We start from the raw sequence: 25502 nt of genomic DNA, 5'->3' as shown, positions 1-25502 counted from the left end.
TTCATTTTGAAAAAACTATTTACTTTTTTCCAAATATTATTCCAAATGTATGTTTTACAGGCCACTATGGGTCAGAAACATTCTATAGAAGGAAGCATTTTGATAGGCTTTGTAAATAATTTTAATAGAAGAAAAAGCTCCTATTTATCTAGACGTGGCTATGCTCCATAGGAAGATTTCAGCATCCAAAGTGCAAAGACAAAATGACTGTGGCTTTTCTTGCCACTCAAAATATTGACAATCTTCCCTTATAGCCTACTCTTGTTAGTTGGGTGTTAAACAGACGGTACACTGACCTTTAGAAGGAGAGCTCCAATGGACAAGGGGGTGGGGAGGTGTTAAGCATCAGAATGAATTCAACTTAAGAATAAACTGGCTTTGACCCCAACCAAACCCAATGTCCCGTCGGAGCCCCATTAGAAATAAATATAAATTGTAGTATAACTTTTACAAGGTTGTGCCACTTAACACTATTAAACCTAATCAAACCAAATTAAAGCCAAGCACACTCCCATTACTAGTTCAGTACTCCCCATATCCCAGTTCTATGAAGGCTCCATTGTTACAGCTCACCTCCTAACAGGGGAAGGGGAATTTCCAAGTTCTCGAAGAAGCCATCCTAAATTCTCTGCCCAAACCTTCTTTAACGCTGCTCCCCCATTTCCCACCCCAAGACAAGTCATTCTTACCAAAGAGGCAGGGGCTTCTACCACTAGTCTCATGGAAATTACACCACAGAAATGTCATTACATGAGGGAGTTTGGCTTTAAACCAAAGGGATGTACCTCCCAGCCTGCAAAAGAATCACAATGAATTTCATACCCCTGTAAAGATCTCCCATCTAAGAGCTCCCAAAGACAGCACAAGGTGTTGATATTACATTACTGAAGGAGAAGGAGAAGGAGATATATATAGTTTTCATAAAACCCCCATGCACAATTAAACTTGATTAAAAGCCTGGAGAATGCTAAAAGTAGTAATGAGGCTGCAGAGTAGAGTACAGGTGCGCTCTTCCTCACAGTCAATAAATGCTGTTAAGTAACAGGAGACACGACTTCACTTGAGCATTGGAGAAGCAAAAAAGTTGCCTTGTCGTCCTAGGTTGGTGGCAGACTTGCTTTTGCTCCCAAATCTAAAGAAAAAGAAAATGAACTGGAAAAGTACTCTATAAAAAATGATAAATAAACAACTATAACATTACTTGACAATCAACTAAAGTAGGAAACCCTCCGAGACTACTCTGTAAGCTGCTCTCTATCACCTGAGATGAGGGAGGGAAGTACTAAAGACCTTCAGACCCTTTCAAAAAGGGTATCCTTACAGCTTTTAATGTTGAGCTGCTAGCTAAGATCTAATTCAATTTTTCTTTCAATAAGCTTCAGCATGATGGGGAAAATGTCCAAGGAAGTGACCATTTCCTATTTCCTGAGTCAACCAATTCTACATACCTGGGAGTGTTCTTGGTGAGGGTGGAGCGGACTCTCTGCGACAGGGAGCTGGATGAAGGAGTCTTGAGGAGCTGATGCTCAGGAGTGGTCACAGGCCCCAGTAAACTCACTTCAATCAAAGGTAAGACATATTTTTAAAGGAGGCGGGGCGGGGAAGAATGCATTCTCATAAGGCAACTAGTATTAAGCTACAAATCCTGTGAGACACTTAAGAGCTAAGTCTGGAGACCTAGCAAAGTCCCGAGGGTCATTTTTGTCATAATTTTATAGCACACCAGTATATTTTTTTGAACTATGCAAGCGATGCTCAATGAGTAGCTAACATTCATTTTCTGACTTAAGCCATTCTCAAACTCCAAACTTCACAAATCTAGCATCTATTTGATTTGTCCTATACTAGAAAAAATAATATACTTCCTTAAAAAGCAACTTGTAATAATAAAAGAACAGGTCTCCAATGCCAGTGAAGTTGGAATGAAACTAGTCTCATATACTTTTGGTGGCAATACAAATTGGCAAAAGCCTTTAAGAAATCAAGTTGGTAAAGCATACCAAGAAACAGAAATGTTTAAAACCTTTATTTCAATTCAGTAATTCCCACTCCAAGAAATTTACCATTAGGAAAAATAAAAAGGCATATACATATGTTGATGGCATCAGTATATGTAATTATGAAAAACTGAAAAATAAAATCAGTACCAAATATAGCATATTTAAGTAGTTTACAACCATAAAAATGATAAATAAGATCATACAGTAACAGAGAAAGTTCTCACAAAATGCTAAATAAGAACTAATTATATCTATATTTATTTAAAATATCCAAAGGGTAAAGAAAGGAGAACATGGAAAAGTGAAAAAAAGTTAGGATGGTAGAACTGTATAGCTTTTTCTTTAATGTTAGAATTCTCAAAAATATTTTAATTTTACTAAAGAATATGTATTTCAAATGGCTCTAGCAAAGGGAAGGAGAGGGCACCCAGCCAAAAACCAGAGAGGGAGTCAGGCCCTTTAAGGAGCACGACTTAGGCCTTACCTTTAACGTCTGGGGTCTGTGGTGTTGAGAAGGCATTTGAGTTTTCAATGACATGCATGGGGTCAATGTTTTCTTGTTCTACCATCATGAACTGACTCCAGTATTCCAGGGGGAGTGAAAGCAGGCGCTCTACCACCTAAAAGCCACCCAACATGTTAGCAAACTATCAACGCTCAGGCCTTACCTCTCATCAATCTGTCCTGTTTTGTTGTATGAGTTCATGTAACGTAACATGCCTGCTTACCTTGGGCTGACGCTTGGTGTCCTGTAACATTGTCACTGGATCTGGATTGGGTACAGCATGGGCAACTATTGTAGGGCCAAAAACTTTAGCCAGATTGGCAACATCCATTTTAGTATTTGGGCTCTGAGCCACTCTATGTAAAAGAGCATTAAGTTAGAAGACTTGTCCTTCTGCTTAAAAGTAGACCAAAATATAAGATCTACAGAAAATAATTCACCCTTCACGTTCTTCCCTAACATCCAACCCCAATTCTCTTCCATGTAGCAAACTCTCCAGACTCAGAGACAAATCTCTGCTCTACTCACCTCTGCAAGTGAATCATGAGGAAAGCTAATGTGTCTCTGTTGGCTTGGGGCAGCTCACCAACAGCCTGGTACATGGCTGCTATGCTGTTGTCCTCATCTGTGATTTCTATAAATGAAAAGAAAGCACCAAGAGGCCTAGAATTCTTTCCCTTGACAAGAGGTTTTCAAGCTATTGACCACAAAGTCTCATCTATACAGTAAGCTTCTGAAACTTCTGATTAGGTTCATGACTGCATCAGTCTCTAGTTTCATTAACAAGTAGGATACTGGCCAACAGCTCAATATTAGAAATCAGAACTTAAAAAAAAAACAGCTCTTGCAGTTAGGGAGAGCAGCTGGAAACTCATGTTTCCAGGAAGGCAGACGTGTAACTGCAGTTTACATCTATTAAGAAGGTACTCGTTCACAAAACATGTTAAGAGCCTACCAGGTGCCAGGCACTGTTCTAAGTGCGCAGCATCAAGCAGAACTAAACAAAACCCCTTGCCCCATGCTCCTGGAGGAGTCACTCAGAAAGCAAATACCTATCAGGCAGTGATACATATAATAATAAGGCAGGCAAGAAACTAGAAAGTAATGGGAGCTGTTCTTTCTGACCAGCTGGTCAGGTGTTTCTGTGGACAAGCTATCCAACAAGAAACCTGAAAGAAACAAAGGAGCAAATCCTGCAACCATCACTCCAGGTTGAGACAAGTATGATGGCCTCTAATCGAGTTGGGAGTAAGCTCGGTTATGGTCTAGGAATTGCAAGAATTTCAGTGTAACTGGAAAAGAAAGAAGGCAGGCGTGTTGATGGAAATGATATTGGAGATATAACCAGGGCCAAATCATGTGGGGTCTTTGGGGCCTGTTAAGGACTGTGGATTTTATTCTGAGACTTATGAGAGGCTTCTGGGAGATACTGAAGAAAGAAGGGATATCATCCAATTTAAATTCTGAAAGGACCCCTCTAGCTACTGTGTGAAGGTTATACTGTAGAGGGCAAGAGTAGAAATAGGAAAACCAGTAGGGTCTTACAGCACTCCAGGATAAGAGAGGTCAAGACAGCAAAAGGAATTGACACAAATTTAAGATATATTTACAAGGCTTCTGCTGATGAGATGTGCCAATGGACTAAACGTAGGACGTGAGGTAAAGAAACCAAGGAAGGCTCCAAGTTTAAAAGGACAACCTAAAACTTGACCAAAAAAACAACAGAAAGCACAACAAAAAACCTGTTAGGGACCCTATACAGTTCAGACAGGAAGAGCACAGGGAACATGGAATAGTTATTCATCCATCAAAGTATCTGAGGCATCTACTGTGCTTCAGGCACTGTACCAGGCAAGGGACAAAACAGGAAACAGAAGAGTCAAAAACTCCTGCCCCTACGGGACTCACATTTAAGTATTAAGATCTGCCCCACCTGCTGCATCCATAAAGGTCTTGTTTAGCCGAAAGGTCAGAAGGGGTTCTTTGAGGTTTCGAAGGAAGTCTTTCAGGAGGCTACAGATAGCATGGATGTCATCCACTTTGCTGAGGAGGGGTACAGTTTTCACTCTGAGGAACTTTTCTTTCAGCTCTTTTACTGTCCGGTCACAGCCTGAGATCCGATACAAGCCTGTCTGTTATCAAGATGACACTTTCAGTTAAAAACCTCTTAATTACTGACGCAAATAACAAACTCACTCTCTCCAAGGGTAGACTCTTACCTCGGTCAGCCCTCTTTGCTCAATCTCATTGACACAGTGGACAACAATTGACGGGATCATTGGAGAAGTCTGGGACACATAATCTGCCAGCATTCCCTGAAAAAGGTGAGTTTAAAGTTATTATTTATACCACTTAGACTAGTAGATGAAGACCAACGGGAAGAGCCATCCCCAGACTAATACTGAGGCTGGGACATCATGCCTACTTTAAAATTCCTCTTCCCAAAGCATAAATAAGACTAGAGCCACTCAATTATTTTTCCTACGTCTACACCAGGACTGATTTATGGTCACATATACCACACTCTTGCATGAACAAGTATTAAGATCACTAGCTACAACTCCACCCCTGCTCCTCTTATAGTCAAGGGCATCAGAAAGAAAGCAATAATGAGATTACAGGTACGGAGTGTAATATAAACTAATTTATTACTCTAAAAAAATCTGTTCTATCCTGTAATTACTCTTAGTAAGAAAAATTATATAATACAACTCAGTTGACTATGATACACACCAATCTGTAGAAGAGAACTCCGTGACTCTATATTACAGAAAATCTGTAAAAAAATTACATGCATGGATAAAAACTCTTAAGATTATTAAAGAAGGACTTTCCTAGTAGTACAGTGGATAAGAATCCACCTCCAATGCAGGGGACATGGGTTCGATCCCTGGTCTGGGAAGATTCCACATGCCGCAGAGCAACTAAGCCCGTGCACCACAACTACTGAGACTGACGGGCCTCAAGTCTGTGCTTCACAACAAAAGAAGCCCATGTACCACAACAAAGAGTAGGCCCACTCACTGCCAACTAGAGGAAGCCCTCAAGTAGCAAGAAAAACCCAGCACAACCAGAAAAAAAATAAAGATTAAATGGGAATCATGCATTAAAGAAAAAAAAAAGATTACAGAAAAGTAATATTTGATTTGCTGGAGGCTGAGTAGCAGCTCAATCATTTTGTTTTGATTCTTGCTAATGTTGCTTCTAATAATAAGTTCTTAATGAATTGTATCAAATTTTAGACATGAATCTAATCTTAATAGCCTAGTATGGAATATCTCTAACATAAGAGAAAGAATATTCAAAGATGAAATTATATCATGGCTGGGATTTGCTTCAAAGTAATTCACTGAATAGGGTCAGGAGGAGGAGATGGGGGTATTAACAAATCAAGACTGGACATGAGTCAGAGATCATGAAAGTTGAAAGATAAGAACCAGAGTTAGTTATACTCATCTCTCTACTTTTGTATATGTTTGAAATTTTACAAAATTAGACGGGATGGGGATGGGAAGAAAGAGAAGAAAAGGAAGTGAAAGGAGGGAAAGGAGAAGGAAAAAGGAGGAAAATAAGGAAAGGAAGGGAAAGAGGAAGGGGAAGGGAGGGGAAGAAAAGGAAGAAGAATTTGGTTTAGAAAGGCTACTAATCAGACAGACAAACCCAAACAGGATTCTTCAAGTTAACATTTTATAATTTCTATTCACTATTTGAGAGAAGAAAGGTACATGGCATCATTAATTTTTGAAAAAAATGACCATAAGCTTTTAAACGGCTTCTCTGGTGGCTCAGAGGTAAAGAATCCACCTACGATGCAGGAGACGCAGGGTCTATCACTAGGTTGGGAAGATCGCCTGGAGGAGGGCATGGCAACCCACTCCAGTATTCTTCCCTGGAGAATCCCCACGGACAAAGGAACCTGGCAGACCACGGTCCATGGGGCCACAAGGGGTTGGACAGACTGAAGCGACTGAGCACAGAAGCTTTTAAAAGCTAACAAAGTCATAACACAGTGAGAACTCCCATAGGTCATACATACTTCTCCAATCTTGACAGGTGTCCCTATCAGGGTAGGAATACAGGGAAGCGGACAGCGGTCCCGACATTCTGGATGAGAGACCACACGACAGTCTCGACACTTCAGAGACATCTTGCCAAATTTTATTCGCTTTCCACATGGTACACATGATTCGGGTTTAATAACCTGAAGATGAAACAGGGAATGGTATGAATTAGAACATTTATGATCAATCAACATTTATTAAGCACTCAGCATGTGCCCAACAGCTTTCTCATCCCTTTACACACATTTTTTACTTGTGTAGTTCTCACAATAATCCTATAGGTTTTTTTTAGATAAGGAAACAAGCAAGAAGAGGCTAAGTAATTTGCATGAGGGCATCGAATTGGAAGGGATCACCATACACTAGTGGAAAGAATTTGTTGGCAAGGAGTCAGAAAACCTCTGTGTTAAACTTTGCTACTTACTGTCCTGTGGCTCAAACAAGTCAGTTAATGCCTCTGTGCCCCTGTCAGCTTGCTTGGATTTTTACCAGAAATCAAATGGGACAAAGTTAAGATGTGCCATATTCAAGCATGAACTGTAAATACACATCACGATAAAGCAAAAACTGCTTCTGAAAAGTTGCTTTCTTTTAATATCACTCACACAATGGAAAGATACACACCCTCTATAACCCTGGAGAGTGGGATGAGGAGGAGGAAGGAAATTTGACATTTAATTTTACAACACTAAATATTTAAATTTGTGATTAGCAAATATTATGCCCACCATTAAAAAATTAGATGTGTCCCAAAGCAGCAGCAACCCCAGTTTTACCGTCTTAGAGACGAAGTCGTGCAGGCGCATCCCCCCATTGCTTTGTGGAGTGCTGGAGCCGTCTGTTTCGGTTTTTGGCTCCGGCTGCCTGCTGCTCAATGTGGAGTCACTGTTCCAAGGCTGTAAAGTACCTAGAAAACAGACAACTTCAAGCTTTGTGTCTTAGCTATTTCGTTCCTTCTGAATTGTTTTTGCCGCACCTTGCGGCTTGTGAGATCTTAGTTCCTCAACCAGGGACGGATCCCAGGGTCCTTGGCAGTGACGGTGTAAAGTCCTAACCACTGGACCGCCAGGTAATTCTCCCTTCTGAATTTTAACTCCAATTCTGATATAACTGGTAGGGACTTTCCTGGCAGTCCAGTGATTAAGAATCTGCCTTCCAGTGCTGGGGGACATGGATAGGAAACATGTCTTCCATGTTGGGAAACATCCCACAAGTTGCAGGGGAACTAAACAGCCTGTGAGCCACAACCAAAATCCTGATTGCCGCAACAAAGATCCGACACAGCCAAATATACAGTATAACTAGTGGATAATCAGGAATCTATAACAACACCCAGAAGTGAACTATGCAAAACAGTTTCCAGAGAGACAAGTTACACACCTGTAGTGTAGGTCAGGCTAGCAAGCCAAAGCAGGGCATGACAAAAACAGAGCTCTGTCCCTCAGTAAGCAACAGTAAACTACCCAAAACATCCAGCCCCTGCCTCATGAGGGTTCTAAGAAACCAGTTCTCCCTGGATTTTACCAGCTGTTTTTACACAGGCAATTCAGCCACAAACCCAGCGGACCTGTTTTCCTTCGGCTCCGGGTCCAATATGGCACAGTTTCAATAGTGGACACAGCCTCAATGGGCCCGCCATCATTGGGAACAGTCACTGTAGTTTTTGCTACTATGGATTCATTTCCCTGAAACAAAGGCAGTAATGAGGGAAGGATAAATCTAATTTCCCTTCTACTATAGGTGGTTTGGAGTAGTTAAAAAATTCCTGGGTCTTAGCAAGGACTTAGGCCCACAGCCCTAAATACTCTTAAAGTTGAAATCTAATATTTTCAAATAAAAATACAGGTCACAGAGGTATACATACAAGTAACTGAGAACAAACATGAAGCTGAAGTTGTTTACTATTCTATTCATATGGATAATAAGGATCCTAGTACAGAAAAAAACTTTCCCCAAACATCTCTTTCAAAATAACACTGCAATGTTGACTTGGGATTTTTTATGCTTGGGGCCACTACACTTTGCTACGTTCAAGACCACAGTTCTCTCACCATAGTTATTCTTACCTGGTCTGCAGTGGAGCCAATGGAACGCGTTTTCTTTACAGGTCCAGGGGGACCGTCAACGAACTGTCGGCTATTCGAGCGCTAGAAATGGGGCAAAAACCAAGAGCTTTAGTGCCAGATAGGAGATGTGAAGCACAAAAAATAAAATTATTCGATTAGACAACTTGGATGCAAGTCCTAGGTACCAGGGCTGCAGGAAATAACAAATAATGTGCACTCTCTCACAGCGCATTTCCACAAAAAGGCCCTTGGTGCCCTAGAAGAACAAGCAAGCTTTGGAAAAATTTAGATGGCAGCACCAGAAAAAGTACAGTGTAATCCTATCTAAGGACATGAAGTCCTAGAAACATATTAAGGACCCTAAACAAGTACAGATAGATCTCTGTATATCCCATTATACACACATTTCATCTGAAACTTATATTAGAGCACAAAAATTCTGCATAAAAATTCATATGACATCTCAAAACAAACTTAAATAGATCCTTTTCCTCTCCATGAATGAACTGAAATCAGCTCAGAATAGTGAAACAGAGAGGACAGGATTCTGTCCTGAGTTTACTACCTCAGGGAACATCAATACTGCCCCTCCCCCCAATATAGATTCACTTGAAATATGTGTTTAACCCCAGCTAGAGCAACATGTCAGGAATGCAGCACAAAGGCAACATTTCCAGAGGAAACTCTTTTATTGCTACTAAGTAAAAACAGACACACACACACAAACCCAAAAGTAAACAAAACCATACATACCCTCTTTTCTCTCTTCTTCAGCTTAAAAGTCTTTACCAAAGAAGAATCCCAATCCTGTTGACAATTATACTGTATTAATTTCCTTCTTTGGTTAGGCCTCCCCTAAACCCTATGCAAATACATTTACAGACAATTTTATAAACCTCCTGAGTCAGAATATCTAACTCACAATTCTCAAATGTTATAGCCATAGTGCTGTGGTAAGTGAACATGCCTTCTTTCCAAAATTGAAGCTATTATAATAGAATCAGGAATCAATACCACAGAGGCAAGAAAAGGTTAAAGAATCAACTTCCGTCGTGATTATCTTCAGCACCTGGTCCTTTGTTTCTGATTATTTTTGTAATTAGTTTTAGAACTCAGAGAATGGTGGGCACTGTACTAATGGTTTAGATGTGATCCTTGCTCATAAGGGACTGCTACCATCTAATTCGATGTTCTGTACAATGCAGCCACTTTAAAAGTTATAGTTTAGGATTCACATCTCTCAATCATACCTCCTCCTTGGGCCCTAAAGAGTCATTCATTCGTCTTTCACTGTGGTCTAGTTTCACTTCACTCACTTTAACCATCTGCATTCATCTTTAGTAGCTACCTATGACCTCCTGACCCTGATAATCCCTGAAAACACAAAACCCCTAAACAGTTGTATATATTATAGCTTAGCTAAATAAATTTAACCTTTCCAATTTATGGTCAAGTAATTTAGCTACTGGTTGTTTGATTCAGCTTCAGTTACAACAGATATTACACCATAGGTTTAGCTCTAAAATCAGCTAGAAATATATCATAGTTTTATTACAAATCCCAAACTGTGTCATTCCTTATTCCAAAAAGGTAATACCTAATATTAATATCTACAAAAGAGCAATTACTGCCCTAGTCAAACTCTGAATTTGGACAGAAAACTCCTAGCCTATGTAACAAGTAGTTGTCATTTGTTTTGCTATCATCAAATGACCAACTACCAATAACCTTCTGATTTATTGTTTTGTTTGCTAGCTTTTCACCAAATAGGAAAGCTACACAAACCAAAAAGCTGCCAGTCCTCTGGAACAAAGACTGAATATCAGGGTATGACCTTTTATGCAGAAACACCACCATACATTACAAGAAGGGTGCTGCCCCACAACAGCAGGGTAACAAAGAGCTCAGACAGGTGGACCACTGCTCATCGAGGCATTACCTAGTACCTGGAAACTTTCATCAGCCTTTGGGCTGAAGTTCCAAGGCACTGGTTTCCTTCTAATTGTGAAGTATGACTAAGTTACCCTAAGAACCAATTTAATTTAGAAATAAGGCACACGTCTACTCTCGCCAAGAGCAGCAAATAAAGCCTGCCTGGATAAGAGTCTTGATAATTTTTTTGTCCTAGCTGGGGTTTTAAAAAGTCAAGATGTAATAATCAATTAGTACAGGCAGCTCACAGATTCGTTAAATAAATTTAACCTCATGCCAAATCCTAAATTCTATATTCTCACTTCCAAAGGCTAAATATATAAGCCAATCTCTTACAGGCTTGTGTGTCTTTATATTTTTAAAAGCTGGTTGGTATCTATAACATATCAACTAAGAAAATAGTAATAAGGGAATTTCAGAAGAGAGGACAGAAGAGAGATTCCTGAGGGATCAGGGTTAAGAAAAATAGATAATTCTCAGAAATCAAGTGTTCATTACCAGGGATTCATCGGTCTTGTCAAAGCTGATATCCGATAAAATGGAACCAGATTCATCAATGGTTGATAGTCTAGACGAGTGAAATAGTAGTTAGAAACAAGACTGTGGAAAATAAAATCCACCAACACCAGAAGAAGTCACACTGGTCAGGTAACATCAGCAATTTCACAGCAACATCTTCCCTGTGGAGATAACTACAAGCTCAACCCTAGCTGTGGTGGGCTGCTTTTTACGGTTTTCAAGGGCGACCATGTGTATGTGTGTTGGTGTGTGTGTGCACACACGAGCACACATGCAGCACAGTTGCTATTTCAGCAAAGGTCTCATAACAGCAGCTGAAAGCTACACTCAGGGGTATAGGTGCTATTTCCTGCTGAGTCTATACTACAGGCTGCTAAAGTCACAAGGCAGAAGAGAGAAGTTCAGTTTGATCCCAACTGTGGTTGTTTTCTACAAGAGAGAATTACCCAGCATTAGCTTTTTAAGAAATTAAGCCTGTACATCTTCTTAGTTCTAAAGATTCCCCATAAAACAACCAGACAACAAAATAAATAGCTCAAAGAGTGCTGACCTTTCCGTATGTATTGTATTGGGGGTGTTAATTCAAAGCTTGGTTGAGACTATTTTAAATAACAATGCAGTAGAACCAAAATTATTGTCTGGTCTTGGCTCACAGAGGGTCTTTCTAAACCAGAACTACGAGAGCTCTCTAGAGAGTAAACACTGAAGTATTGCTGAACTGCCACTTCCACCTTTAGGTTTCTTAGCAATGTGCAGGATTATTGATGTTGGTGCAATTGTGCACCAATGTCAAATTTTACCCTTAATGAAAAAACCTGAGATAAAAAAATAAAACGGGAAGCCCCTGCACCTTTATTTCCCACACACCCTTCCTCCAAAGTCTTTTTCTGTTTTATTTAGCACACATTACAAAAGCAGTATATTTAAGAGTTTAGATAATAAGAACTTCTGAGAGCCGTGTTCCTTGTGATCGGATAACAGACGCAGTTCCCCCACCTTTTGTTCCCAGCATTGCCGCTGGATGGTTGGCCTCTGTTGAGAAAAGCCAGAGCTGATTTTTGCTCCTCACTTAGTTGAATGCTGCCAGATGTGTCACACATGAGCATCTCTCGAATCAGCTGAATCTGTCTTTCCTACAGACCAAAGCAGAGTAAAACATCCTAACTAACCAGGGGAGAAAGCTTCACCTTAAATTTATGGGACAGGCAGACCAGAATACATTAAAATACAGCATTATGCAAATGAGCCTTCAGGAAGGCTGCTACACCAATAGCATATTAATTCACATCAAGCCCAGATTGCGTCTCTGATTTCTGACTGGTAAAATGAACTCTATCTAGAATAGTGAGGTTTCTGCTACAAGACTTTTGGATCAAACCGCTAATTCAAGAGAAGAGAAGACTCCCAAAATCAGAGTCCCAAAATAGATTTCACAGAGCAAAAACACGTTAGTGTCATCTTATCAGGACAATTATTGGCTTCTACAGATCAAAGCAGCCACCCACCTTTCTAAATAGTGGAGCGAAATGCATTAAAATGGATACAAAGCTGTGATGCACTGGAACCAGACGATTTGAGCTTACTGAGGCGTCTAACAGTACACCGAGATGGATTAGTCCCTCCTAGTAAGGGCTTCCTTTGTACCATGACCCACTCTGGTACATCAAAATGACAGTGCTCTATGTCCCAGTGTTCATATTGGTTGAACACAGCTAACCCTTTATCCTAAATTAAGAGCCGTAATGAAGACTTAAGAATTGTCCTGCCTATATCAATGACAAAGTACTAGCTATTACTATCTTACATGAGGATGTTCTAGGTAGCACTTATAATCAACAATAAGAAATAGATCAAATATGCAAGGATTTCCCTGCCTTTCCCCCTAACTCTTTAAATTCTCATTTGAAATCTGTATATTAAGTAAATGTTTAAGATCTAAAGGAGAAAAAATGTTAAAAATTTAAATTTCAACCTATGAAGAATAGTATTTCTGGTTGCAATTTCAGCTCCAATCATGGACAAACTGCTTTTAACTCTTTAATGAAGAAGAAACTGGGCACCCCCACTGTCACAGTGCTAGCATAAAAACAATACACACCAGCTTTTCACAGTCGGCCTCAGCTCGCTGTCTCCGTTTGATCTCTACATCCACCTGATTGCGTGCATGTTTCAGCTTAACATCCAGAGCACTACGCTCAGTCTCTGCTTTCATCAAAAGATCCTTGTATTTGCCCAGCTCGTGGTCTGTTCTCTGCCACTTTTTACGAAAATCTTCAAAGTCCTTTGCCAACTGGATAAATTCTAAGAAAAGGGGGAAACTTTAATAATTCAAGCACCAAACAGAGTATAAATGCTGTAATAAGTGAGTTCACCAGTTAGATTTACTCCAAGTGCATAATTAAGGGACCAGTTGAATTATGGGCAAATCCAGCTGAAAATAACCAGGAGCAGATCCTGGATATATCACTCTATGTCCCAGTATATATATATATATATATATACTGTATATATATATACAGTATATATATATAAACTCTGGTCAAGAGTTTTGTGGGGAGCAACGCCTATTCCAATAGGCCACTTACTTACTTTTGGCTTAGCCAGTGGCATCTGCTATGAAATAAGTAACTCATTAGTCACCTGGCTCCAGATGTAACACTAACAGTGAAAGCCCCTGAACAGAAGGCAATAAAAGGAGGAAACCTTCGGGGCAGCTGTCATGCACCAGGACAGTTAGGCCATAAAATAAAAAGAGCCTCCTTTAGAGTCACACGTTGCTGCACCAAAGAGGCATTAAACAGCAAATTCAAATGTAACTGCTGTAACATGCTCCAGTAGATGTAGATTAATATTACAGATGTCTAGGCCTGCAATCGCATTCAGCTGTATAATTATACAAATATTGATTTGAAAGTAAAGAGCCAATTTGCTTTTGCTGTTTAACACAGCCCTGAAGGGTATGTAAACATTCCAGTTGCAAAGACACAGGAGGAGAAGACCATACTAGCTTCGGATGACTCACTGATAAGAGGAATGTGGACTCTCTTCAAATGTCTGCAAAGGAAGCATCGCCTCCAGGGCAACAGCTCAAAGCATGACACCCTGGTGGTGCCCCTTCAATCACCTGCAGAGGCACCTCTGCAACGCCTTCCTACTCCAGCTAACCTCAGCGTCCCTCTAAGCCACCACTCCACCAGCACCTCGGAGGGACTTTCCTAGGTGTACATCTGCTGCTGGTCAAATTAACCCAGTTTACGGTGGAAACTGGGCCAAATTCACACAAAGCCAGTAAATTCTCTGGTAATAAGGGAGACTTTCCTATTCGAATTTAACATAAGAGCACAGAAATAATATAGTGCTTTTTTAAAGCAATTTTAACTATTTGACCAAATTTCAAACTTACAAATTAGGGTAACAATTCAATCTAGAGAAACTGATTCTGACAAACAAGGAAACAGGTTTTTAGTAAACAACAGATTCTAGCAAAATAGAATATTATGACCTAGTTATCTTAGATAATACAAATATCAAGGATCGCAAAAAGTAAAATATATTATCACAATTCAAGTAGTTGTAAATGATATACCGGTTCAGTTAACATCTTAGAACACATATACTAAGGGGTTTTTTTCCTCCTTAACTGAAAAAGAAAACAATATATCCTTTTGCAACTTTAAGTATTTCAAAATTATAGATTCACAAAGAAAAAATTTAAAAACAAGAGCTGGTTCTTAGTAACATTTTACTCTCACGATTCACCAAGAACTTATTGTTTGCATATTTTTCAATGTATGTAATACTTCCCTTTTTCAAAAATAAAGAACAGGAAACACACTTTCCATAGTCTAAAAACTTTCTAGTTCTACACTGTGGTCAATGTTTCTAAATACAGTGTTGCCTACACACTAAACTATTTCCTGAATTGAAAAATAATTTAAGAATGAAAAGATTTTCACTTGACCTAATTTGCTGGTTAGCTTGTGTTTTAGGATACTCCTTGAACAGTCTTATTTGGGGTTTAATTCCCATTCATTGTTAAATGGCATATGTTACCGATCTAACTGAATTGGACAACAGAACTGAAACCAAATAAAGTATCAGTTCATTTAAAGGAAGGCATTCCTATTTTAATACAAATGATCAAATACTTATTTATATTAGACCAAAACCAGAGCATTTGCATACATGACTAAGATACATAAGATACATGACTATACAAAAAAAGAGAAAGGAATGAAGTTACAATGATGAAAAGCGAGAGTAAGGAGCCAGGGGACACCTAGGCATGGGAAGAATTCCTAGGCTCTAAGATGACAGACTAAAGTGGTTGCAGAAGAGGAGATTGTAGAGTCTAGAAGACATTAAGTTATTTAAGGTCCTCAAAAGCCAACATTCCAAGTTAGGGATTCGAAAAGGGTACAAAATGTACCTCTACTTTGTAATAGAAATTAAGGAAAGATAGAAAGTTACTTATAAGATAAAGGTTCCTATAAGAATAAATATCTTGTATTTTTATGGCATATTTTTTCATAGGTATTTTCACAACCTAGTATCTCATTTATCTCCAAATCCTTGTGGCAAAATTCCTAACTCACGGGCAGAAATAACAGTTAAAAGCCAGCACTAGTTACTGAGATTCCAAACCTCAAATTCCTCCCTCTGCCCCCACATGCCATCAGCTGCCTCCTCCTAGTGATCTTATTATCACAGTCTCTTCCACCCATTTCCATGTTCACAATCATCACTCCAGTTAGTGCTCCCCACTGCCTCTTTCCTGAGCTAGGGTAACCACCTAATCAGCCTCCCAGCCTCCACCTCTAATGCAGCTGCCACCTCTGACAGGGTAACCTTCCAAAAGCATGGCTCTGATTAAGTCATTCCCCACTTACTCTTATTCACCTCACATCCCACACCCTCTTGCCTCCACTCGTCTCCCTTAATACTCAATGACCTCTTTTATCTCTGTCTGTTGGGATCCTACCCTATATCCAATTGAAGGCTCAAGTCAAACCCTAGTTTTTTCCATGAAGTCATTTCATCATCCCTTTCCCTCTACATGTGCTAGAAGCTGTGATAGGTTCTCACTGAATATGTGCTGAGTGAACCTGAATTTTAAGATCTCTTCCCCACTCCAAAACAATCTGTCTTCTGAGATGACGTGACCTCAAAGAAAAGCCTAATTAGTATGCCATCATGGTTACTGAGTTGGTACCAGATGACAGGGTCATGCAACAGTTATTAGAGAAAATAGAATATTGTTTTGAAAGGGCTGTAAGTAAATGAAAGCTATTAAAAGCATGAATCAAATTAAAGAAAGTATTGAATGGCACAAGCAACACACTACAGTAAGTACTATGAAGATTTTTAAGACTTAGTTCTTGCATTACTTTTATGAGACTGACTTAACAGCAACACCCACTGAATTAGGTATTCATGAAAATCTGAAATAGGAGAGGATGGTAACACAAAGAAAAGCTGGTAAAGAATCATCAGAGCTATCAGCTCCACCTTTCTTTGTCACTAATCTACTTCCCAGAAGACTATTCTATCACCACCTCCTTTGCCTCCCTAGCTCTCCACCCAACCTCAAACCTTTATTACTAAGCATCAAATATACGAAGTAGGTGAAAGCAGATGGATTGTCCTTCCTTTGAAAAGAAATTATGTCATTTTTCTCCTTTCCAATTGAAAATGTTTTATAGAACACAGGGAAAACCCCAGATAAAAAATGTACACGACTACTCCTCTAATGAAAAAAAGCAACATTCTTAGAAATTCAGTAGATTTTGCCCAGTTTGTTATACAAAAATGAAATTGGAAACTAATGCCAACTATTTAGTGAAAAGAGAACCTTAATAATGAAAAAATCTGGGTAAAACCCATTTAAAAATAACTACAGGGGAAAAAAAAGTGAACATTTAGAATCCGTGTCCATGAAGCTTTGACCACAAATAAGTGACCACTGTTTTTTTTTTTCGGTAACTCAAAATGAAAAGCAATTTTAGGGTTGGAACACACTTCGGCTATGTAGAAAGCCCATATCTGAAATCTTGTTTGTTCTCTTCTCTCAGGCCAGCTCAGAATGACTTACGGAGTTCATTTCCTTCACTGAGAATCTCCACGCGGCGTACAAGCTGCTCAAACAGATTCCGCATATTCAGCATCATAGTATCCATCTTTCTGCCAAGAAATCAAATATACATTAGGGGTCCTGCCATCTCCCCCAGACAAAGGATTCAGTAGCAAGCCAGTACAGTGATCAGTGACTAACATCTGGACTCATCCATGTGTAAGCTACCACTATGAGAGTCTCAAGTTAACAACTGATGTTTTCTGTAATCCTTCTTATGAAAACAAAGTTAGAATGTTTAAGACTCATTTGAAAATTACAAAAGCATTTCAGTCCCTGAATGTAACACCCCCTTCCTGCCTACTTCTTTCCCTCCACTCTGCAATCACTTTGAAGCTGAGAAGAAAGCAATTAGGGACAAGTATGTCAGTTGACTACTAGGTGATCAACCACTTAAGTTGAGCCTAATGATTAACAAAACATTTTTGCCACTTTAATCCTGTTGTACTTTGAAGACTTTCAATATATCTTAAAAGGTTTATTTTTAATTTCATTTTTAGCTAGTACCCATGTTGCAACTGCCTTTTAAAACGCAGGACATGGTCAGCACATTTCCTACCACTGGCACAGATGACGTCACACGAGTGATTAAGTGGGGAAATCGCCAGCTCAGCAGCACAAGAATTATTTCTGTAATGCAGGGCTCTCTGCTGGACTGCGTGCAGGGACTATGTCTAATAAATTTATACTAAGTATAGGCAAAGGATTATGTTGTACCACATTCTGGCATCAAGGAGACAATACACCACCTTCACAGCTAGAAGGGCAAAGGAAAAATCATTTGCTACTGTGTTCTGTAATAGTGAATTTCAAGCTTCATATTTCCCCCCCCAAGACTTGCTGATATTACATTAAAAATGGTGTCCTTACAGGCATTTCTATTCCAAGTAGACTTTAACTGGGAATACTTTGAGGAAATAAAATCTTCATTTAACAGTTGAGAAAGAAAGACATCAGTGTGATGTTATGAAAATTATCAAGGAAATGAAATTAAAAAATCAAATTTCATTTGAAAACTGAACGTCCTCCAAAACACCATTAAAGGATTCTTCTTATGTTCTCCTAATCATCCCTTGAACGTTCTAGTCCAGGTCCTCTTTCATGCATCTAAATAAAATTTTAAGAACTCTTTTATGAAGGATCAATGACTTTACAGTGTTTGTAACATTGTACTATATAAGCTATGAGCGCAAGAAAGGGGAGGGAAAACCAAAGAAAAAAGGAATATATAAACATTAAGATATTTTCTATTAAATGCTACAGAATTATCATTTGTACTTGTATGACGATTGCTCTAATAGCAAAAAAAAGCTTTAAATTCAAAGCTTGGATGCACTATATACCTGAATCAGGGCCGGAAACCAAGATTTTCAAATGGCAATGTATCTGTTCCAAGCTACATAATAATCACAGCAAGCTGCTAAGCAACCAGACTGACAAATTTATTACAAAGCTCTTTCTCTAAACTGAAAACAAAACTAAAAGACTAGTATTAAAACTGGTAGGAAAAGATATGGAAGTCACAGAGATGCCCATGGGTTCTAACAATATGACCAAAAAAGGCAAATACATCTCTGTGCTACAGGACAGAAAACAGGGACAGGGCATTCAGTAGCCTATTCAAATGATGAATTCCTTTGGCTCCCAATAAAAATCAAAGTCGGTGGTCAGTTTTAATATGGGATACTATTCATGTCTATCATCTCTTCCCTCATCTGTATAATCTGAGATTGTACAACAGTGAGCTCAGTACACAGAAAAACTTCTACTTCACTAGGAATGCAGAAAAGGTTCAATCCCTGGGTTGGGAAGATTCCCCTGGAGGAGGAAATAGCAATCCACATCAGTATTCTAGCCTGGAAAATCCCATGGACAGAGGAGTCTGGGGGGCTACAGTCCACGGGGTCGCAAAGAGTCAGACACGACTGAGCACACAAGCAGAAAAGGAGAATCTGACAGTGCAACTAGAGTACTGAAAACTGGTTATTTAAAAAAAAATTCAGAGGATTTTTACAACTTAAATGACAACAATCTGATTCTCTGTCCCCTTTAAGAGAAATTCTTTATTTTCTCAAGTTCCTCTATTCTTGTTTCCTATTTTCTTTGTGTACACCACTCCCTTGAGTGAGCACCGTGTGGAGGTACTTTCTTGAAAACACAACTTGATTCCTGAAAAGACTAAAAACACAGAGTACCTACTTGGGGACATCTCACCATAGTAACTGTGATCTCACACAACTACCTCAATCTACATTGTTCTCCTAACACGATGCCTAGCACCTAGGAGACAGCTGTCAAACTACCCCATCTGAGTCATTACATCGCTACAGACAACCCATTTCTTTCTCTGGCCCTCAGCTCCCCCCGCCACCCCCACCCCAATCCTATAGCTCTCAATTCGGGATGACCTGGATGCTGAGTTTGATTTTGAAAACATCGTTTCCTCACATATATTATCAACTACTCTACCCACTGACCCACCCTAGTTCTCCTCCTCCTCCTAACATCAAACTTTGATTTTCTTATTTTTATCATTCTCCTACTCAGTTTCAAACCCCAGAGTCACCTTAAGTTACTCCCTTTCCTACAAATATAGTCACCAAACTTTGTGGATTCTTCTCTCATGCATGTTACAGCCAGCCCCTCAACACTTGCAGGTCATTAACATTCACTTCAACTGACCTCTCTGGTCCCAATCTTTCCTCAACTGCTTTGCTCATGTGGCATATTCACCTTGTACTCTATTTTAACTTCACCATGTTTCTATCCTATGTCCCAGCTAGACTCTAACTTTGAAAGGAGAAACCTTACATTTGGCACTACTATATTGCAAAGACTCAGCATTAAAAACACACACTTGATAAACTGAAGTCAGAGAACAAACTCATGAATAAATACAGACACGTCCCCCACCATGATTTGATTGTCAAAAGCATTTCCATTCTACCTGAACATGTTTAGTATACATGAAAACAAAGAGAACAGTTAAATAAAGGTGATAGAAGCCCTAGGATAAACTTTTAGTTCTTTTATTTACCTGTTGTATAACCGTGGATAAGTCACTTAAAATTCTGAAACACATCTATAAATGGGAACAAAAACACTTGCCCTATTTGTCTCACAGAATACTACAAATTAATGGAGATAAAAGTTTTATACTGTATAAAGCAAACCTCACAGTAAGACTATAGGATATTAGAGTGGGTATAAATATTTTGGTTTTGTTTTTGTCCGATTGTTGTTATTTACATCCTAGAACAGTGATTAGCAAACCACAGCTGGACTTCAGATCAAAAAGGGAGCAGACAGTAAAATTTGACATGGTCTAGGCTCTTAAACAAGTTCTTCTACATGAACCTTATAGCATCTGAGTTAGTTTTTCCTCTAACATAGAATTACTCTGGGCAATCCAAAACAGCACCAGAAAATATAATCCTTTTCACTTTATATGCTGGGGAACTATGTATTTTTATTAATGTTCTATAGAAGTGACTCTCAGGAATTATTTATAGATGACGAAAATATCCTTCCGTATCAGTACTAACCCTGATACCTTGAAAAGCTAAAATTTACTCATTCTAGTCAATATCAACTGAAAATGGTCTTAATTGTCCTGCTGGGTCACATTTTCACCCTGATGAATACCTGTTTATTTCTGCCCCTTTATTACTTAGCTCATAGCTAGGAGATACACTAATGTGAAAGGAAACACAAACAAAGTCACATTGTAGTGCATTGCTGCGCAGCTGTAAAACAGCTGCTACTTTTTCACTACAGAGGCGGCTGTCTTCTGGGAAAGCTGAAACGATCCTTGTGTGTAGCAAGGAAATCAGTTTGTGGAGCACTTTAAACAAAAAGGTGCTAGAGAATCTCAGCTGTTATTGTTGAGAAGCCCCAGAGGTGGAGAAGTCACTATGTTACAGATTCCCAATCTGTGAGTATCCCTAAGGGAGCAATTTGGCATCACCAGGAAAGAGTCTCAGCTTGATGTGATTGCTTTGAGTCCCCAATTTAATTTCAATCACCCAGCCAAGAGAACAGACATCATCCTTCAGAATAACAGACTATTACAGATCTTACTGCAGAGTATCCTGGGAAAAGTCTCTATCCTCTTCTTCCTCCCCCTACAAACAACATTATTAAGAGACCTATATATCAGGTTTTAGATGCATCAAGGGTGTTAAATATTGTAAGACAAAGCAATGAGTTTTTCAGGAAAGGGTTTTGATGAAAAACATTCTCACAAACATTACTAAATCTGGAGATTCCCAAGAAATTAACAATACCAGTTCTCTGCTGCCAAGGAAAAACATCCCCTAAGACTGTCTCAATACTACAAAATGCTTTCATATAAAAGCATTTCAGAACAATTCTTTTTCCCAAATGTCCAGCTTCTGCTTCACCATATCAAAGCCTCTATTCAACTGGCAGGCAGAAGGAATATCTTGAAACCAAATGTTCTCATGAGCAAGTCAACTGCAGAAAGAGTAAACAGAACATCTTCGGTCCAACATGAATGAAGATTAAAATACGGAATAAGAGGGAATTCCCTGGCAGTCCAGCAGTTGAGGCTCTGCACGTTCACTGCAGAGGGCCCAGCTATCCTGGTGGAGGAACTAAGATCCCACAAGCCCATGCAGCATGGCCAAAAAAAAAAAAGCAGAATGAGACAAATTACTATTTTTCAGAAAATCATTACCAGCTCATTATACTAAGTTCTCCTTTTATTTTTTTCTTCTGTGAATTCTTTCCATTCCAAAGTGTTCCATTCTTCAAGGTCTAATATATGTCTTAACAACTTATGGAAAGCATTCCGTAATCATTTTAGTACAAAACAACCTCTTTATTATCTAAAACACTCATCTGGCAGATATAAAAACACTGCTTCATACTGTTAATCTTCTCTGTTCAGAAAAAAAGTAACATTTTTTTAATGGTGAAACTAAAACCTCACCACCCTGAACTATATGCACCTCCCTAAGTAATCTTTGCCCATTATGCATTCATATTTCATAGAACTGCAATAATAGATTTATATATATATTGCGTCTTACTTTTTTCTATCATGTTTCCATTAAGTTGCAAGAAGTTGAACATTTATTTAACTGTTCTCTTCCTTGAACATTTAGGTAACTCTGTTTTTCTATTACCTCTACTTAGACTCTTTCACGTGGTCACTCCCTCACTTTCTTCAGGTATTGATTCAAATGTCATTGCCTCATATGGATGGCCCATAAGCACATGAAAAGATGTTCAACATCACTAATTATTAGAGAAATGCATATCAAAATCACAATAAGGTACCACTTCATACAAGTCAGAATGGCCATCATTAAAAAGTCTGCAAATAACAAATGCTAGAGAGGGTATGGAGAAAAGGGAACTTTCCTATGCTGTTGGCAGGATTATAAATTGGAGCAGCCATTATGGAAAAAACAGTATGGAAGGTCCTGAAAAACTAAAAACAGACTTGTCATGTGATTTGGTAATCCCACTCCTGGGCATATATCCAGAAAAAAACTATGGCTTGAAAAATATATGCACCCCAAAGTTCACAGAAGCACTATTTACAATAGCCAAGACACGGAAACAACCTAAACGTCCATTAACAGATGAATGGATAAAGAAGGGGTGTGTGTGTGTGTGTGTGTGTGTGTGTATTATATTATATATGTGTGTATATTATATGTATTATATGTAATACATATATTATACACACACACACACATATATATACACACACCGAATACTACTCAGCCCTGAATGAAATAATGCCATTTGCAGCAACATGAATGGACCTAGAGATTAGCATACTAAGTGAAGTAAATCAGAAAGACAAAGACAAATACCATAGTACATTGCTTATATGTAGAATCTAAAACATAGCACAAATGAACTTATTTATGAAACAGAAACGGAAAACCAACTTATGGCAACCAAAAACGAAAGGGGGCGGGATAAATTAGGAGTTTGGGATTAACAGATACAAACTACTATACATAAAATAGACAAACAACAAGGTCCTACTGTATAGCAGGACCTGTAATAATCCATAATGGGGAAAATACATAATGGAGAAAAATATGAAAAAGAACATGAATCACTTTGCTGTAAACCAGAAACTAATATGACACTGTCAATCAACTATACTTCAATTAAAAAAAACACTGTCCCATTGTTAACCACTCTTTCAAATTGCATCCTTCCCCCCAAACTCCTGCTTTACTTTGCTCAAAAGCATTTATCTACATCTAACATATTTACATATTAACTTACTTATCTTGTTTATTGTCTGTCTCCCCAATAGTTTGACTTCCAAGAAGGCAGAGATTTTTGTTCACTGATGAGCTCCTGGTGCCTAGAACAATGCCTGACATTTGGCAAATGATGACAAAATATTCAATGAACGAATAAGATGAACATCACTGTGGACAATGTTTTTCTTCAAGTGGCCATGTTCCTTAAAAATGCATTTCCAAGGCTTGGAGTACCAAGTCAGACGGTAAAAAAAATCTCTTATGACTCTTGATAAATGGTGCCAAAATATTTTCTAAAAGGGCCGGACTAACGTACAGTATTCTCAACAGTGTAAAGGCCTACTAGATTCACCACAGTTATCTTTCTTAGTTCTATTAGCACAAATAAGTTGCAAGCTCCTTTAAAGCCAAGTGAGACTGTCTTGTACTTAATTTTGCACTGAATACCTGTTGAATGATTAACCTATAGGAAAGGCGACTTCTCTAAATACTTTCAATAACTCGAAAGTTCACCCACCACATTAAAGAGTTCGATGACGTTTCTTAAAAAAAAAAAAAAGCTTATCTTCCCACCCACCCCACAATCCTATACACTCCCTCCTACAGACTCTCTGCTGAGAGATGAACAGGGATGTATGTGAAAGGGTAAAGTAAGGCCTTGCTGTTTCTAAGGCTGAGATTTTAATGAGAAAGGCAAATGTCATCATTTACCGAGACTCTCACAGCCCACTAGAAAGAGGGGCTCCACTCTTCAACACCAGGGCTTTTCCCTTTGAAAAAGTTTTGTTCCTCCGAAAAGAACCCTCGAAAAAGTCTTGCTACCCCACCTACTTTCTGTCTTTAAGTGAGAACCATTTCTTTGGGGTAGCTTCTGCCCTGCTGAAGTCACCATCTCAAAATGACGCCCCCGGCTTTCCACAAAACATGGCACCACGAAAAGAAACCCCCCACTCCCTAAATAACCGCCGGCTCAGGCCTCCCGCGCCCCCGGCCGGAGGAGGGCCGCGGAGGAGCTGTAGGTGTCGGCCTCCCCCTACCCCGACCCCGTAGGGAGCCACAGCTCACCACCGGGGAATCCTCCCTCCCCCAACAAACCCAGCGCCAGAAGGACCCCAACACCCACCTTGTCGGGTCCGCCTGGCCCCACCCGGGCGGCCTTCTACTTCCCTCCGCGTCTCACCCAACGGCGGACCAGCACCGCGCCGCCAACCCAGGTTTGAAATCCCGCCCCAACCAATCACAGAGAAATTTATTCCTCCCGCGGTGTTTCCCCCCCCCCCCAACTACGCTCTGACGCTTACGCCAGGGCAACGGAGAAGGGCGGGGACAAGAATAGGCATGCGCATTCTGATAGAGCGACGCCAAAGGCAGCCATCTTGACTAAGGTCAACAGTTTTGGGGGGGTTCTCTCTCCCTTTCCCCCACTCCCTCCGGAGCCCTTTCTTGAAGGCATTCAAGATACCATGTTGACTAAGGACAAATGATACTTTTTGAGGGCAAATTATTCTGGGCCTGTTTTCTCCAGACCCAGAAATAGGACTTTTGGAAATTCTTAACTGATCAGTGGATCATCTCTCCATTGAATAGGAAGAATTCCAGAAGATTTACTGAGCTTTCAGTTCAGTTCAGTCCCTCAGTCGACTCTTTGTCACCTCCATGGACTGCAGCTCGCCAGGCCTCCCTGTCCATCACTAACTCCCGGAGTTTACTCAGACTCATGTCCATGGAGTCGGTGATGCCATCCAACCATCTCATCCTCTGTCGTCCCCTTCTCCCACCTTCAATCTTTCCCAGCATCAGGGTCTTTTCAAATGAGTCAGTTCGCATCAGGTGGCCAAAGTATTGGTGTTTCACCTTCACCATCAGTCGTTCCAATGAATATTCAGGACTGATTCCCTTTAGGATGGACTGGTTGGATCTCCTTGCAGTCCAAGGGATTCTCAAGAGTCTTCTCCAATACCACAATACAAAAGTATCCATTCTTCCGCGCTCAGCTTTCTTTATAGTTTCTCACATCCATTCCTGACTACTG

General features: G+C 39.6%; 1 protein-coding gene across 5 annotated transcripts; it reads right to left on the bottom strand.

The window, feature by feature from the left end:
• On the bottom strand, positions 1 to 24718 carry RACGAP1 (Rac GTPase activating protein 1). Of its 5 annotated transcripts, none has more exons than XM_065934453.1 (18): positions 24594 to 24688; positions 23490 to 23583; positions 17175 to 17263; positions 13182 to 13384; positions 12080 to 12216; positions 11063 to 11132; positions 9386 to 9439; positions 8633 to 8713; positions 8134 to 8251; positions 7343 to 7473; positions 6542 to 6706; positions 4725 to 4820; positions 4439 to 4637; positions 3034 to 3139; positions 2729 to 2861; positions 2485 to 2620; positions 1449 to 1557; positions 1 to 1132 (listed from the first exon to the last, which is right to left on the bottom strand). In XM_065934453.1, exons 3-18 carry the CDS (start codon positions 17257 to 17259, stop codon positions 1057 to 1059), a joined length of 1899 nt encoding a protein of 632 aa, XP_065790525.1. In that variant the 5' UTR covers positions 17260 to 17263; positions 23490 to 23583; positions 24594 to 24688; the 3' UTR covers positions 1 to 1056. The 5 variants fall into 5 exon arrangements, with proteins under 5 accessions (XP_065790525.1, XP_065790523.1, XP_065790524.1 ...); XM_065934451.1 differs by lacking the exon at positions 24594 to 24688 and adding an exon at positions 24302 to 24318; XM_065934452.1 differs by lacking the exon at positions 23490 to 23583 and having other exon boundaries at positions 24594 to 24718.
• Positions 24719 to 25502: the final 784 nt, after the last annotated feature.

Source organism: Muntiacus reevesi, chromosome 4, assembly GCF_963930625.1.
Source record: "Muntiacus reevesi chromosome 4, mMunRee1.1, whole genome shotgun sequence".
NCBI classification, from domain to species: Eukaryota; Metazoa; Chordata; class Mammalia; order Artiodactyla; family Cervidae; genus Muntiacus; species Muntiacus reevesi.
The sequence above is the reverse complement of the archived record's forward strand: the minus strand, read 5'-3'. Positions and strand labels throughout refer to the sequence as shown.